Source organism: Meriones unguiculatus, chromosome 7 (genome assembly GCF_030254825.1).
Source record: "Meriones unguiculatus strain TT.TT164.6M chromosome 7, Bangor_MerUng_6.1, whole genome shotgun sequence".
NCBI classification, from domain to species: domain Eukaryota; kingdom Metazoa; phylum Chordata; class Mammalia; order Rodentia; family Muridae; genus Meriones; species Meriones unguiculatus.
Window position 1 is genome coordinate 82,986,358 of NC_083355.1, and position 17,505 is coordinate 83,003,862.

At 44.6% G+C, this 17,505-nt stretch overlaps 1 protein-coding gene across 3 annotated transcripts in view; it reads left to right on the forward strand.

Moving 5' to 3' along the window:
• The window catches only part of Syne2 (spectrin repeat containing nuclear envelope protein 2), a 302,588-nt gene that overhangs the window by 137,207 nt on the left and 147,876 nt on the right, over positions 1–17,505 (forward strand). For all 3 annotated transcript variants that reach the window (XM_060387664.1, XM_060387667.1, XM_060387666.1), the window contains exons 45-49: positions 72–413; positions 8,605–8,760; positions 10,660–10,925; positions 13,195–15,292; positions 16,707–17,029. In XM_060387664.1, the coding sequence (XP_060243647.1) occupies positions 72–413; positions 8,605–8,760; positions 10,660–10,925; positions 13,195–15,292; positions 16,707–17,029 (3,185 nt within the window). The remainder of the gene's footprint in view (positions 1–71; positions 414–8,604; positions 8,761–10,659; positions 10,926–13,194; positions 15,293–16,706; positions 17,030–17,505) is intronic.

A 17,505-nucleotide genomic window follows, 5' to 3' on the forward strand; every position in this document is an offset into this window, starting at 1 on the left:
TACATAAAGTCAACAAACTCTGCAGAGACCTGAATGCGATGTTTTTTGTAACTGCCTTTGCTCTACCCTAGGCGCTGGAGGGGAGGCTCCGTTTACAAGGCAGCACATGGAAGAAGGCTTCGGCCTTAGCAAAATCCATTAAGCACAACACATCTTTGGTGGGACAGAAGATGATTAAAGATGACATGAAAGCGCTTAAATGTAAACAAAAGGATTTGGAAAACAGAATTGAAGCTGCCAAGCATGAGAGTGAAAAGAGTCTCAACAACATCCTTCAATCCAAAGGCTCGACAGAAAAACATGCAAAGTTTTCTCTGCCAGGCGGAGAGGCGCTAGCCGCTTCCAGTGTGCCCGAGCCCACTCAGAAGTCGGCAGCAGTGGGCGAGTCCCCGAGACGCTGGGAAACAAACGCAGTAAGTGCCGTGATTCTGCTCCCGAGACGCAGAGTCTGCGAGTGAAGAGGTGTGCCTCTTTCAAAAGAGTCTCAAATCAAGCATTCTGAGTTCCTAATTAAGTCCTCAAAGGACCGGCCACTTAGGAAGCTCACTTGTCAAAAGAGCCCTCAGAAAATGGTCCAGATTTCTGTGGTGAAATATTACTGTTCAGTCTGTTCAGATGTCAGTCATCAATTTAGGCTGATTCTTCTCGCCGATATGTAATCAGATACAGTTTCTTGGGTCAAGAGCACAAAGGCAAATTAGAAAAGGCAAAAGAGAAGAAAATGGGCTTTAGTCATTTTCCCAGTTAAAAAAAAATATATCCAAGAGCTTATTTTTCCCCCCATTTGGTCAATTTTGTAAATGAAATCAGAGACTGTTGCCGAGGAATAGGCTCCTTTCTCTTCTTTTGTTAATGCTGTACTGCAAACACACCTGGAAATGCTGCCGGATCATTAGTGAGAAAATACCAGTACTTAGGCTCCTGGATTTCCTCAAAAGAAGGAAGAAGTGTGTTTTCTTGCAGTTCTTTTTTATTTTTAAAAATGTTATGTACCGTACATAACATTTTAAGAGCTTTGTTTGTGTTTGTACATGTGCGCGAATGTGTCTTGAAGATAATGTATATGCTCATATATACATACGTGTGGGGGGTGGGTGGGCAGGTCTGTGCCTCTCTGCATGTGCACGGAAGGCCTCAATCACTTTCTTTATCCCTTTGATTTTGGTGGAGGACCTTTTCCTGAGTGTGAAACTACCAGTTCTTCATCCAGGGTGGAATCCAGCAAGTCTTAGGGAGCCTCCCATCTCTGCCTCATGGTACTAGGACTGAAGGCTTGCACAACATACCCAGCTTGTGATGTGAGTGCTAGGATTCGAACTCCAGTCCTGACAACTGGACAGTGCTCTTAGCTCTGTTGAGAGCAAACATATGGCATTACCAAAGGGGGCTCGTTGCCTAATCACCTGTAAACAAATTTCTCCATCCCATTGTAGCTATGACACCCCAGTTCAATAGAATATATAGAAAACTGCAGGGAAAGATCACCATCCAAAAATGGCTTTTAATTTTATTAAGCTTCAATTTAATCTTACATGAGGAAGAGATATGGAGAGAGTGGGCAGCCTTGCCTTGTCCCTGAGTTCAGTGGCATTTTGATTTAAGTTTCTCTCTGTTTAGTTTGATGTTGGCTATAGGCTTGCTGTATATTGCCTTTACTATGACCAAAAGTAATATTGCCTTTACTATGACCAAAAGTAAGTTGGGGAGGAAAAGGTTTAATTTGTGTTACGTCTTAACAGTGGAGTCTATTACTGAAGGAAGCCAGGACAAGACCTCAAGCAGGGCAGCAGCCTAGAGGCAGGAGCTGAGGCAGAGGCTCTGGAGGGGGTCTACTTACAGGCTTGCTCTTCAGGGCTTGCTCAGCCTGCGTTTTTTAGAGAATCAGGACCACCTGGAGATACGGGATGGCACCACCCACCCTGGCCTGGGCCCTCTGCCATCAATCACTGATTAAGAAAATGCCCTGCATCCAGACCTAGCGGAGGCATTTTCTCAACTGAGGTTTCCCCCTTTCAGATGACTCTAGCTTGTGTCAAGGTGACACAGAACTAGCCAGCGCGGTCTTTGAATAATTTTCATAAGTCTGGATTACAGAAAGGTGGTTTTAATTTTAATTCTGCAGCAACATGCTTTCTTCTTTTGTAATGTGACTTTCCTGGGTATGCATTTTGCATCTTTTTCCACCACTGGTGCCAGGCATCCTTTCATTATTCGTAACACTGTACTGTGTAAAGTTAAGAGCGATGTTGAGGGTGAACAAACAGCGCTGGTGAAAGGGATCAAGGAGCAAAGCTGTAGGTGGACAACTAAGATCCAGGCGTAATGAAGCTCATGGCACAACTGGGTGGGAGCCTCGGTGATCAACACACAGGCACATGAAGGAACACTATTTCATGATAAAGCTGATTGATTTTTTTTTTAATCTGGTTGATCCAAAATATGGTAATCATGCAGCAGGGTGTGGCCAAGCCTAAGAGCCCTAGCTATTCCTGTCGGCAGTAGAGCGAGAGCCTGTCTCAGAAGACAAAGGCGAATGAGATAAAATACGTGCCATCCCAAAAGAAAGCCCTTAATCTGTCACATACATCGCTGAGTGACAGTGAACTATCTTGCTGGGTAAAGTTGCTTAGTTGCTTGCTACCAAACCCAATGGCCTGAGTTCCAGGACCCACCTGATAGGAGAGAACTGACCTCAGAAAGTTAGTTGTCCTCTGGATGGATGGATGGATGGATGGATGGATAGATACATAGACACACAGATAAATATAAAGTATTTATTGAGACCTGTTTTTTGTGCCGGTGGCTCAGGTATGATGTGAAGAGAACAATTTTCACAGCTTTAAATGTGGTGCTAAACATTTCTTTAATGTTCACCTTACATGCCGCATTTGTCAGGATCTTTTAGGACTTGTTCTTATTTATGTGTTAGCGTATCTCCGTAAGTGTGTGCCGTGTATACAGGTGCTTATGAGTGCAGGATCCCTTGGAAGTGGAGTTACAGGGCTTTGCGATTGGGGTTTGAGAGGCCAGCTGATACAGGTGCTGGGATCCAAACTCTGACCGTTACAGTAGAGCAGAGGGTGCTCTTAACCACCGAGTCGTCTCTCCAGCCCCTTAACAGGTTATTTTAAATAGCCTCTGGAAGATTTTAAAAGCCCTTTAATATTTTTTTTAACTCCTCCTACTCTCCCACCCTCTACTATCTGTCTCTGTCTGTGTCTCTCTCCCTTTTTCTCTCTCTCACTCATCTCTTTCTTTTGTAGTGTTGGTTGGTGAATATTTTCCTTTAGTAAATAACATTGATTTGGGTTTCATTGAAAGCACGGCTGTGCTTGCAAGTAATAACTGTGGTGACCTCTATGTATTTGAATCCACCGCTCAGGATTTTATTTGAATGGAACAAGTTCTTTTAGATTGGGACTGTCTTGACTTTGTCTTAATATTGGCGTGATTAAGGCAGGCTTCCAGGCAAGAAGAAAGTGGGACGTATTTGCATGGTGTCCATTCAAAGCATGCTACATATTTTTATAAATGTGATTTCCATGCATAGGCAGAACGGCCCCCGTTTCCCACCCTCCTGTAAGGTCAAGTGAATTAACAGTTGAGAGGTGGTAGAGAATGAGGACTGCTAGTCTCTTAGGACTTTATGTGTTATCGAAAGGAAATGATAGGGAATAATAACAAGGAAAATCGCGCGCTCCTAATTTATTATTTTTCAGAAAACAATTAGAGTGACATTTCTGCATAATTGGTATGATCTTTCTTGTCCCACTCTTCCCAAGTTGCAATCTATATGACATAATTGCTTTGAAACCCCCAAAACCTCTCGTCTATAATTATGTTTTAACTTTCTTGTCAGTTCTTTTCAAAAGAAATTTCTGAGCAATTATAACTTATATAATTTGATGCATAAGAAACATGTGTAGGTAAGTCCTGGAAGACAGGTGATCATACATGTGGTTCATATGTGCTAGGCTTCCAGCAGTGGGTAAGCAAGCAGGGACATGGCTGGAGTCAGTGCTTAGAGGGAAAGGAAGGCCATGTAGTGAGTGGGGGTTTAATACTATAGTGGTTGAGGTCTCTGTCAGCTGTTGCTTATCCTGGTACCTTAATGGGAGGATGAACATGCACACAGAGAGAGAGAGAGACATTTTTCACAATCCAGGGGTTATCGTTCTTGGGACCAGTGATCTCCAAAGCACATCCATGAGCAGCGTGCATTTGAGAACATGCTACAAAGGCCATATCTATATTTGACTCTTTATTGCCCATTTAATTGTTTCTTTTTCAACTGAAGAGACAAAAACACGAATTCAAATTAAATTTAAAAATTAAGAATATTTTTTTAAGCTTTATTTATTTATTTAGTGTATGAATGCTCTATCTGCATGTACATACGCATGCCAGAAGAGGGCAAGGAAACCATCCTCCCCATTAGCCTTTAGCCAAGTTGTTGGATTTTGATGGTTGGATGGGGGAGGGCCTCTTGTAGGATGCAAGATCTGAATACAGATGCAGAGGCCTGCTGGAGCTAGCAGAGCCTGGGCCGAGTATGGGGAGCCCTGGACAGAGGAACAGGTTTCAGGGAAGTGGGAGGCATTTTCAGTGTCTTAAGAACTCTGTGTCTTACTGGTTGGTGGTGGTACACACTTTTAATCCCAGTACTTACAAGGCAGAGGCAGGTGGATCTCTCTGAGTTTTGAGGCCAGCCTAGTCTACAAAGTGAGTTCCTGGACAGGAAAGCAAGGACAGAGAAACCCTGTCTTAAAAAAAAAAAAAAAAAAAAAAGGAGGAGGAGGAGGAGGAGGAAGAAGAAGAAGAAGAAGAAGGAAGAAGTAGTAAAAGAAGAAGAAGAAGAAGAAGGAAGAAGTAGTAAAATAACTCTGGCTGGAGTACAGGGGTAGAGGAGAGCAGAGTGACAGTGATGAGGGCGGAGAGGTGAAGGTTTGCCTTCTAAGTCACAGTAATATGTTAGACATTGTAACAAGAGTCACACGGAGAGAAACACAGCTCGGAGACAGTTGCGCTCTGCCTTTCAGTTTTGTCTTTGTGTGTGTGTTTGTGTGTGATGTATGTTTGTTTGACACCTTTCCGTGTACAGAGTTCGGAGGAAAATGCTGAGTATCCTGTATGGCTCTCCATTTTATGCCTTTGAATCAGGGTCTCTCGCTGAACCTTCAGCCCATTTTTCTACCCTGTTGGCAAGCAGCAAGCCCTAGGGTTTCTCCTATTTCTGCCCTTCTCCCTCAGCACTGGGCTTACAGATGCATGCATGGCCGCACACGGCTTTTTCTGTGGCTGCTCATGCCAGTGGAACAAGTGCCTTTCACCCACCATGCCACCGTGGCATCTTCCCAGGGTGTTTGCCGTCATGTGATGTTTTCCCTTATAACTGTTTCTCACTGTACCATATTAGAAGGTTTTGGAGAAGAGAGAAGATATCCTGGAGAGGTGCTCTAACGTCTATCCTCCTGCTGGCAGGTGGTGGATGTAGGGTTCTGATTGTCATCGTATCATAGTTCCCTGACTGGGAAAAAGACATTATTATTGACTTGGCTTTCTTGACTTGTCATACTGGTCGTAATAGAAATGATAATCGAGTCTAGAGAACCAAATGGATCGTGTTTTATGACTAGTAATTTTGTTCTAGGCAGATAAGAAACTCATGCGTCAGTGAGACCTGCTTTAAAACCAAGGGGCCAGGAACAGAAGTTAACGAAAAATTATGCAGACATACCAGAGGGAAAGGGGAGAAGACACACGTGTGCACATGCAGGATCTGCAGACGTACCTGTGTCACAGCAGCGCCTGTAATGGGAAGGTGGGGAAGCAATGACGTCATTCATAGTGACAGTTTTAGGTGTCAGCTTGATATAATCTGGAAATAACCGGGAAGAGAGTCTCAGTCAGGAGTTATGTAGATAATTGGCTCCTGGGCATGTTTGTGAGGAGTTTTCTTAGTTGGGTTAAAAGAGATGGGAAGCCCCATCTTGAATGTGGGCGATGCCATTTGCCTGGCTGTGTAAGAGCAGAGACTAAGCTGAGCACCAGTCGCGCATGCTCTCAACTCTGGATGTGACATGACTCGTGCTTCAGGCTCCCACACCACCGTGGATTCCTCACCACGATGGATTATAACTTGGAATTATAAACCACAGTAAACCTTGAGTTCTCTAGTTGCTCTCCATCAGGGTATTTCGCCACAGTAACAGAAACAAAACTAGTGGAAGAGTCTAACTGATGTCTTCCTTCATTGAACAAAACAGATCCACAAAAACCCGAACTGATGTCTATCTGTTAGATTTTTCCAAATCTACCAACTGGGACAAGTTACAAAGTGATACATATAAGGTCTTAATTTCTATGAGAGCTCAGAATAACAAAATATAGACTATAACATGGTAAAGATGACAATGTATGTTTGGTTACAGGAAAGTATTTGATTTGGGAGATGAACAAGTTACAGGAGATATGAGGGTAGCTTTAAGTTTCTTTAATATGGAAAATTGTATCACTTTAATCTTTGTTTTCAATTACATGGGTTTTTTTTTCCTTCATATAAGTCTTACCTGTTTTATGATTTAAGGTAAAACGTTTCATAGTAGCATGTACAACCAAAATAAAATGTAACAGAGGATGGTGAGCAGGGCATGAGGAAGTGATGGAACTTTCCAGGAGCCAATCAGGGCCCAGGCTGGGTTCCAACCTCCTTGGCATGAGCCAATGGAATGTTGCCTGTTACGTTTGAAATGTTTGTTGGAGGGATTCTGTTGGCCTGTCTGTCGTGGTTGAAAATGGCTTTTGGGGTGAATGAACACATGGTTTTGGGGGGGTTTTGGTGAGTTGGAGTGTTTGACATGCTGTGTCTGACATTACAAATGTTGCCTGTGACATCCTGGGTTACTGGTGGTCCTCAGGCGCTGACTCATCAGGTAAGAAAGTACTGCTGCTTTAGATTCTTGGCGCATGGCAGTAATAGCTAATGCTCTCCTGGGGCCTGGCCTCTAGGCCTTTGGTGAAGGCCCTCTTGTGTCCAGGGACATTTTGGGGGGTCCTTCCAAGGAGGTGAGAGGAGGCAGGCATCACCAGCAACCTTTTCCCTCCTTACCTCCCATGCCTTTTCTTTTTCAACTCACTGCCTCTCTGGACCTCTCCCTGTGAGGCTGTCCTCCACACAGGTTTTCACCAAAGCCCAAGAGGGGACTTGCAAAATCATAATTATTTGTCACATTTCAAAGCAGTAACTTATTCCAAACTGGGTGCTCAGGACAGCTGGATTCTCTTACCAGCGAGAGCTGGCAAAACTCCAGGCAGGTGCTTGCTTTATGTAAACTTTTCATTTTAGGACTGTTTCGGATGTTCAGGACAGTTACAAAGATAGGATTAAAAGTTCCCCTTATCTTCCTGCATGTGTCCCCTTTTGTTAACTCTGTGAGTTGTGTGTGTGTGTGTGTGTGTGTGTGTGTGTGTGTGTTGGGGGGGTGCTTTTCGTTAGCTTATGTGTTTTATTTTGTAAAGTTTATGTGGTCCTGCCTTGTACATGCCAGGCAAAAGTTTGATCCTCAGCACTGTCTCCGTCTGCATCTACTCCCAGAATTGTTGACATGGTGCCTGGTACATGTAAGTGTTCAATACATGCTTAGAGATGGCTTAGTGGGTAGAGGTGCCTGCTGCCAAGCCCGAGAACCTGAGTTCAATCCCCGGGACCAGAGGGAGAGAAGCAAGTCCTCTTCAGCAAGAGAGGTTGTCCTCTGATGTCCACACCCATGCTAAATACACATACACATGCTAAATGAATCTAATTTAAGATAAAAAGGAACCTGTCATTGAAAATAAAGTGAACACAAATGCCCCATTGATAACAAGTTCCTAAAACAATTCAAAAAAGACTAAATTACCCTTGTATAATAGTTCCCACCTTACGTAATTTTTTTTATTTGTTTGTTATGCAAGTGTGTTCTGGGGGTCCGTGCACACACATGCACTCAGGTACACTTTCCAAGTCTCATCTGGAGGTAGAATCCCTGGGTTATATATCAGCACATCCGACTTTTCTTCTTGTTGACTTGGGCTCTGAGGGTTGGACTTGCGCAGGATAGCTTGGCTAGCAGCACTTGTGTTTACTGAGTCATCTCCCAACTGGCCAGGTTGTAATCCTCACTGCCAACTGGTTGAAGGCCTCGTTTATTCTCAGTGTCATGACACCTTGGCGTTTCCTCACTTACCTACTTGTTTTGAACTACTGATCGGTAGAAATGAACACCTACCGTCTGTCTGGTCTTCCCCAGGTTATGGATACTAAGTATAAATGTGGGAACTCTTGACCCTTCTGTTTGATTTCTTTAAGGTTATATATTAGACCTCAGTATATAATGGAGCAATTTTGTTACAATGACAAAAATGTTTCATATTGGGGGAAGGAGGAGCAATGCAGGTATTAATTATCATATGGGAAAATTCTGTCTTTGGTAGCACCCTAATACACCTCTTTAAAGCCTTTAGCCTGAGTCAACAAGCAACTGGAATGTTTTTTTAATCAAGAAAAATGAAAATGGTTCATTTGGAAGGTAGGCTATTCAGCAATTAATCTTTTTATGTTTTCAGAACTCAGCTGTGGAAATGATTTTGTCAAAACAACTTTCTCTCAATGTTCAAGAAAGCATGCAAAACACCCAAGATGAGCGGAAAGTCAACGAGCTGCGAAATCAACCTTTAGAATTGGACGTGATGTTAAGAAATGAACAATTAAGAGGGATGGAGGTATGGGAACAAGAAAAACACTAACAGCATGATTGCATCACTTACCCAGTGCAATACAATATATTTTAATTACCAAAAACTTGCTTGTATGGAGTGAAAAGTCTTATTTAACCTTTGCCTGATGATCAATTTGGTAACTATATAATTATGTACTAATCAGTAAGTTGTATAACTCTAACCGTTTAAGAAGTGGGAGAGTTTAATGAACATTCGGCTTCCTTTCTGTTCCACAAAGTTGCTGAAAACTTCCATGAGAGTTTGGAGAATCTGACTCATTGCCGTACTTTTTTTTTTTTTTTTTAGTTTTTTAAATTTTTATTAATTACAGTTTATTCACTTTGTATCCTCCCTGTACCTTCCTCCCTCCTCCCCTCCCAATCCCACTCTCCCTCTTCCCCACCCATGTCCCTCTCCCAGTCCACTGAAAAGGGAGGTCCTCCTCCCCTTCCCTCTGATCCTAGTCTATCAGATCTCATCAGGAGTGGCTGCATTGTCTTCTTCTGTGGCCTGGTAAGGCTGCTCCCCCCTCAGGGGGAGGTGATCAAAGAAGAGGCCAATCAATCAGTTCCTTTCAGAGACAGTCCCTCTTCCCATTACTGTGAACCCACTTGGATACTGAACTACCGTGGGCTACATCTGTGCAGGGGTTCTAGGTTATCTTCATGAATAGTCCTTGGCTGGAGTATCAGTCTCAGAAAAGACCCCTGTGCTCAGATATTTTGGATCTGTTGCTCTCCTTGTGGAGCTCCTGTCCTCTCCAGGTCTTACTATCTCCCACTTCTTTCATAAGGTTCCCTGCACTCTGCCCAAAGTTTGGCCATGAGTCTCAGCATCTGCCTCAATACCCTGCAGGGTAGAGCCTTTCAGAGGCCCTCTGTGGTAGGCTCCTGTCCTGTTCTCTGTTTTCTCCCTCCTCTGATGTCCATCCTCTTTGCCTTTCTGAATGGGGATTGAGCATCTTAGCCAGAGTCCTTCTTCCTGATTAGCTTCCTTAGGTGTACAGATTTTAGTATATTTATCCTATATTACATGTCAAGGAAATCATGGAATTTGCAGGTAAATGGTGGGAACTGGGAAAGATCATCCTGAGTGAGGTATCCCAGAAGCAGAAAGACACACAGGGTATAGACTCACTCATAAGTGGATCCTAGTCATCGCCATACTTTATTGTAGCCCCATGTATTCTAATTCTGTGGCTGAGTTCTGTTTTACCTAGGGGTCGGTGTGCTGCCGCCTCCTCGACCAGGTTGCCAGCTGTGCTTCTAAGCAGGAGCAATGTATTTTCAGCTATTAAAATCCTATACATGACCATGTTTTTAAAAGTGAAACTCTAGATCAGCAGTTCTCAACCTGTGGGTCACCATCCCTTTAGGGGTCAAAGGACCCTTTCACAGGGGTCGCCTAAGACCATCAGAAGATACAGATACTTACAACTTATAACAGCAGCAAACTTAGAGTTGGGAAGTAGCAACAAAAGGAATTTTGCGGTTGGGGGTCACCACAACATGAGAAACTGTAATAGGGGGCTGCAGCATGAGGAGGGTTGAGAATCACCATGATGGAAGGTCTCTGCTGTTTCAGACAACTCTACAGAACAGTAAACATGTATCTAAGCCAGGGGAACAGGGATAGATGCAAACAACAAAACCGAGCTGTCCTCTAGAAAGTACAGGGCTTTTAAGACGGTGGCATCTCCTAAGAGATAGCAAATGCTGACCAGTGGTCCAGATCCTAATGTGATTCTAGCAAAACAAACAGAGGTATGTGAACATGGGTGAACTATTTATTACTCTCTTGTGGGAATGGGGTGTGTTAAGGAAGGAGGGCAAGAAGGAAAATGAATAAGTGTGTGTGTGTGTGTGTGTGTACCTTCATGCTGATTTGTGTGACATCCCTTAGGAATTATATACCCAATTAGAAGCAAGAAGAGCAGCCACTGGACTTCTGGAACAATCTCAGCATCTCGGACAAGCAGAAGAGCGAGCCTTGGTCCTGGCCACTGCCCAATCTTCAGCGTGCCACTTGGACGGTCTCCTGCAGGAGCTTCTTACCTTGAAGAAAACTGCAGAGAGCCAGTATGGGCTGCTGGATGGTTTTCAAGACCAGCTGGCTGCAGCAGAAGCCTCACTGAACAGCTTCTTGATGGAAGTGGATAGCCTCAAAATGTAAGAATCCAGGCCCTGGGGTTCTTTGCTTCCTTGCAGGCCTGGAGCGCTTCAGTTTATGCTGCAAGAAGATGTTGGAATCCTGAAATCTTGCATGGAGATTGATTCCGTGTTGGAGACTGGTTGAGTCTGTTTGGATTGCTCCAAAAAAATGTCACAGAGTAGGTGGCGTAGGCACAGCAGTTTACCACTGTTTTGAGGGTGGGAAAGTCCAGGTTCTAAGGTGCTGGCAAACTTGGTGTCTGGTGAAGCTTCCCTCTGAGTTCAGGGGTGTCAACCAGCCACGTCTTCCCAGGAATGGGGGTTGTGGCTGTCTCTTAGCCACTTTTGTTCTTTTAAAGGCCCCACCTCTACAACTTCATCACCTCCCAAAAGACCCCAGCTCCTAATACCAATGTGAGGCCCCCTAGCTTTCAACGTAAAACGCGTGTATCTGAGACCCTGTTTCAGAAGAGCAAGCAAAGGGCCTGCAGGATGGCTTGGTGTGGGAGGCACCTGCCACCAAGCTTGGCAACCGAATTCAGTACTCGGGACCTAGAGAGAAGGAGAGAATTGTTCTCCACACAAGTGTCCCCTATCCCACAAATAAATATGTTTTGTTTTTTTTTTTTTACAATTTATTCATTATATATCCCAATTGCAGCCCCCACCCTCAACTCCTCTCAGCCCCATCCTTTCTCTCTCTTACCTCCTTCCCCCTTCCCCTAATCCACTGAAAGGGGGAGTTCTCCTCCTCTGCCACCTGCCCATAGCTTATCAAGTCTCATCAAGAATAAATATGTTTTTTGAAAAGCAAACAAACCCCAGAAAACAACAACAACAATAAAATAAGAATTTGTCTAGGGTGAGCATAGGCATTCAAGCCATAACTAAATCTATTTTAGAAAACTTTATTGGATTCATGCTCTGTGTGTGTGTGTCCGTACTGAGTACTGTGTTTTACACATAATTAAACAATAGGGTAAATATTTTACATTTATATATGTAAGTTGCCTTATATACTATAATTGGTTTCAATGATCCTATATTGAATATTGCTTATTGTAATTATTTTATTTAAATGTAAATTAAAAACATTTAAGTGGGAGTCAGTAATATGGTTCAGCAGATAAGGTGCCTGCTGCCAAGCCTGGTGATCCGAGTTCGGTTCTCTGAACTTGCATGTCTTGGTTAGGGAAAGTTTCCTTTGCTGTGAACAGACACCAGGACCAAGGCAACTCTTATAAAGGGAAGCATTTGATTGGGGCTGGCTTATAGGTTTAGAGGTTTGGTCCATCATTATCATGATGGGAAGCATGGTGGTACTGAGGCAGAGGTAGTGCTGGAGAGGAGCTGAAGAGTTCTACATCTAGATTGTCAGGCAGCAGGAAGGGCCGTGCGCCATTGGGCCTGCCTTGAGCTCCTAAGACCTCAAAGCCCGCCCCCGGTAACACGATTCCTACTCCAACAAGGCCACACCTCCTAGTAGTTCCACTCCCTAGTGGTCAATCATTGACACACGAGTCTGTGGGGTCCATTCCTATTCAAACCACCACCTGATGTAAAGGTAGACGGGGAGAAATGACTCCGCAAAGTTGTCCTCTGACCTTTCCATCGTGCGAGTACCCCACCCCCATCACACACTAATAATAATAAATACTTTTTTTTTTTGCTTTGAAAACAGAAAATGGCTCAATATGCAACCATTTCTCACCATAAAAGTTTGCTTTATGCTTGTGTCTTAATGTATTATATTTTCAGTAATATCCCTTAAAATGATTTTACATTCAAAAGACTAGCTCTTCTTGTTGGAAACAAGGGGTTGGAGACTGGGCTAACCAGTGTGCTTATATGTATGTGTCTGTGTATGTCTGCATATGTGTATATATATGTGAGTGTACATGTGTGCATGTGTGAATTCTGTGCATGTGTATGCATTGTGTGAATGTGTGTGCTCACACACATGTGTGCATGGGCATCTGTGTATTCTGCATGTGCACATGTGTATATGTGTGTATGCACATATGTGTTTATGTATGTCTGTGTGTATCTGTGTATGTGTGTGTATACACATGCCACGGGTTATCTGTGGCAGAGGACAACCTGAAGAAGTTGTTTAGACTAAGCTTTGGGAGAAAAGCTTTCCCTTTACAAAGGCTTTCCGTTTTAGACTAAGCTTTGGGAGAAAGGCTTTCCGTTTACAAAGCACTTTTACGTGCCTTGTTCTCCTTTCCTTACTCCTCTCCCTTTGTCTCCTCGTTTTTATTTTTTATTTTTTATTTTTTTCTAGAGGCTCATTAGACAGTGCAACCTATCTGGGCAAAATCAAGAAATTCCTGGGATCGGTTGAAAAAGAAAACGGCTCTCTGAGCAGGCTCCGCACGGAATGGGCGCATTTATCCAGCCACCTGACGGCCGAGGATCAAAAGCTGGTCGAGAGCCAGATGAGGCACCTTGAACAGGGGTGGGAACTTGTGGAGCACCTGGCTCACAGGAAGTGCTTTCAGCAGGCCACAGAACACAGTGAACTTGCCTGCCTCCTGAAGAAGGCCCAGGACATCGAGGCTTCTCTGCATCAGCAGCGACAGAGCCTCCTGCTGGCTCTGAACCCTCCCGAACAACAGGAGGGGGGCGTGGACATGCTCGCTCCGGCCGCTGAGCTCCAGGCAATCAAACATGAGTTTTCTGGCTTTAAGCGGCAAGCTGAGCTGCAGATGAAGAGACTTTGGGGAGAAAAGGACGAGAAAACCCTGGAGGACGCGATAGATAATTTGAGTAAGCAGCTGGAGGCGCTGGAGCCGTTAAACCGAGAGGTAGAAAATCAGGTTAAGAAGTCTGGCCTGAGGAACAGGATGAAGGAGACCCTGTCCTGGGTCAAGAGCATGTTGGCAGAGCTCACTGCCCCCGTCGCCCTTCTCCCCGACGACATCCTTTCTCAGATCAGGAAGTGCAAGTTGATTCACGATGGCATTCTGGGGAAGCAGCAGGCAGTGGAGTCGCTGGTGGAAGAGGTCAGGGGCGTCACCCCCAGCCTGGCAGCCCGTGAGAGGGATGGCTTGAAGGCTCTCCTGGAGGGCCTACGGCGCCAGTACCAAGCGCTGCTTGTGAAATCAACCCAGAGGTCACAGAAGCTAGAACGGAAGCTGGAAGAAAGAAGCAAACTGTTCTCAGTTATAGGGAAGGCCCAGCTCACGCTCGGACAGAGCGAAGCGCTGATGTTTCCCACCCGGGAAGGAGCCTCCACGGAGGCCGAGCTGGAGCGCCGCCGGGCCGCCTTGAAGGCATCCCAGCAGCAGCTTGGAGACATGGAGAGTGGCATCTCAGCGCACCTTTACGAACTCACAAACGCCTACAAGGATGCCAATGTGTTTGAGAGGTTATGCCTGGATGACCAGTTAAAAAATCTCAAAACGAGGGCCAACAGAGCCCAGAGGTTCATTCAGAACAGCTGTGGCGAACTGGAACACGGGATGGAGTCTCGCAGAGAATTCTGCAAGAGAACAGCCGCGCTTCAGGAGGAGCTTGAGAGCATCCAGCATGGTGAGCGTCTCCCGCTCCATCAAGGGCTGGAAGCTAAAGAGGAGCTCGGTCGTCTTAGAGACAGGCTGGCTGTTGTTCGAGGCCGTATCTCGCAAGTGTCGACCTCTGAAGACGTGTTTGGTGCTGTTGGGCTTAGCTGGGACGGTTCACTGCTGGAGCAGTTGAGAACCCAAGTGTTGGAAAGGGAAAGGGAACTGGAAGAAAAAACTAAGCAGCTGGACGCGTTTTTAAAAGCATGCGACACATACCAAGCCTCGCTGAGCAAGATGAGGGCTTTGGATTTGCAAATTAAGGAAAGGGCCGCCTCGCTGCTGAAAGCCCCCAGTACGTCACCAGAAAGTGCCTTGCTCAATGCACAGATTCTGATTCAGAAAATTAAAAAAGCAAAATGTTTGCATGACGAGATAATAAAAAACTTAAGCAAAAATGAGGCTTTTGACAACTCGTTCAGAGAGCGTGAGATGCTGCAACTAAAGCTAAATGCAGAAGAAAATGCGAGGCTTCACGAGGCTCTCCAGAGCATGCTGCTAGAGTTGCAACAGAAAGGAATGGGCGGAAGGGCTTCTCAGGATAAATTAGAAAATTCCCTACGTGTTCTAAAGCAAATCAAGTCTCGGCTACAGCAGCCTTTATGTGTAAATTTGGGGAGTCAACATATTCAAGATGAGAAAGAGACTTTAGAAACACTTGACGAGCAAGTTCAGGCAGAAGTGTATGGCGTTAGAGCCATGCCAGCGACTGAGGAGCAGAGAGAAGAAAAGGCTTCGGGAACCGGTGACGTGGAGGCAAGTTTACGCGACATTGAAGGTCTTCAGACAGAGCTCAGCAAAAGCATTGATTTTCGCACAGTAAGTTGCCTTTGGAATCAGCCGTCTTTAAGGCATTGGTCCTTAGTGGTTGCTGTAAAGGCAGTACAGGTTCTACAGGAGATTCCTCTGCAGGGAGAAAACTATCTTCTGAAGGGCCGTGAGCCACTTAAACACATTGACTTTACTCAGTATCAAACTTCAGTAACTCAGAAATTAGAGAAAGGATGAAGCTAACTTCGTTTCCCTCAGAAGCTCCATTGAACCACTTTTTTCCCCCTCTAGTGATCAATAGTAAAATGATATGAAATAGAAGTTTGGTACAGAGGGAAGGACAGCAAATGATAATGTTTACTTAGGCCTTATATCCTGCTGGGACTTGGGGGTGGAGGTGATTATTATTAGCCTTCTACAGTGGGAAATTGAGGGCTAGAGGTATAGCTCATGACAAAATGCTTGCCTAGCATATGCAAAGCTCCGGGGTTCAATTCCCAGCACTGGAAGAAAAAAAAAAAAACTATTAAATTACAATAAAAAAGCTGACTCTCAGAAACATGGAATCTTTCTGTGAGGGTCTTAGATGAGGGTCTTAGAGCGGTGACAGTCAGGACCCAAACTGACATTTGTCTAAGTCTACAGCAGGCATCCTTAATTTAATTTAAATGTAAGGCCCATTGGCCAAATCCTGTCCACAGTGCTTGATTCATAAATGCAGTTTTATTGGGGCACAGCCGAGCCTATTATTTACGTAGTGACTGTGGCTGCCTTCGTTATCTTCAGTCTGTGGAATAGGGAAACTCCCTTCTCTTACTCGGAGCCAGCAACAGCCAATGGGGTAAATGCTGCAGAAATACAAAGGGATAGGGTAACAGATCCTTGAGTGCTGTTTAAATGGTCCTGTAAGAAATGATCTTAATAGTTTTGAGAAACACTCTATATGACTCACCCCACCCATGAGTAATTCGATGAGAGCCGGACAGGAAGAGATCTTTAAATTCCCTTGCTATTTTCATGACAAGACTGAGGTAGAGGGACATTTGGTGCTGTCGCTGAGCTGCAGTTGATGGCAGACAATGCTGTTCATTTGAAGCCCAAGAGATCTGGCTTTTGGCTGCTTTCCTGTGTTCATAGAAATTAAAGTTATAGGCATTACATACAATGTTTTGTTTAATTCATGTCCTGGTACCAGAATTCCAGAGTAGGAATTATATACCAACTGACAGGATTAATGAGATGCTATTTTAAATCTGAATTAGATTGCTTAGAAAATAGACCTTTTTTTTTTCTTTTAGTCACTCATTTTTAAATATTAATGGAATACTGTAAAATCTGTGTGAATAAGCAGTCAGCTCTCATCAGGCTCAGGGAATGGGTGAATGCATCATATTTGAAGGTAAAAAAATATCCCCCCAAGTTGGAAAATTGTGTGACTGTGTTTAATCCTCCGATTCACCAGAATCTCCTGAACGATGCGTATGAAAATGTAACCCGCTACGATGAGGTAGTCACCAGGGCGGTGGGGACCATCACGTCTCTGGAAGCCATGCTCCTATCATACAGAGTAGACCTTCACAATCCCAAAGAGTCGCTGGAGCCTGCGCGCCGTAAGCAAGAGGAATTGCAGGCCACAGTCGCTGACTTACGGAACCTCACAGAGACGTTGGGGGCTATCTCCAGCCCCGAGGCCAAAGAGCAACTTCAGTGTACTTTACAAACTGTAGAGTCTGAGAACTCAACCTTGAAGGCAAGGCTGGAGGCCCAGGAGGCTGAGGATGGAAGGTAGGTGGCCTGGACTTTCAGGTAACAGAACACCGTTCTCCCTGTCCTTATAATTCATGTGCACATCGGAGAAATCTGAATATGCAATTCCTAGCATGGCCTACTTATTTCCACTAAACCAGATCCATATTCTAGTTGCCCTGTCTCCTCACTAACACTTGTCATTAAACAGTAAGGGAAGCCTGGAAGATGGCTCAGTATATAAAACTGCTTGCTTTGCAAACATGAGGACCCGAGTTCAAATCCCTGGACCCCATGCAAAAAATTGGGCATGGCCTCTTCATGCACCTGTAAACCCAGCTGTAGGGGGACAGAGCCAAGAGGACTGATGGGCCTTGCTGGCAGCCAGCCTAGCTCCAGGTTGAATGATAAGATAAGAGATAAGATAGAGAATGATCGAGCAGGATGCTGGATGGCCTCCTCAGCCTTCACTCAGGCGCAGAAGCATGCTCCTCTGTCCACATATGTGTGCATAC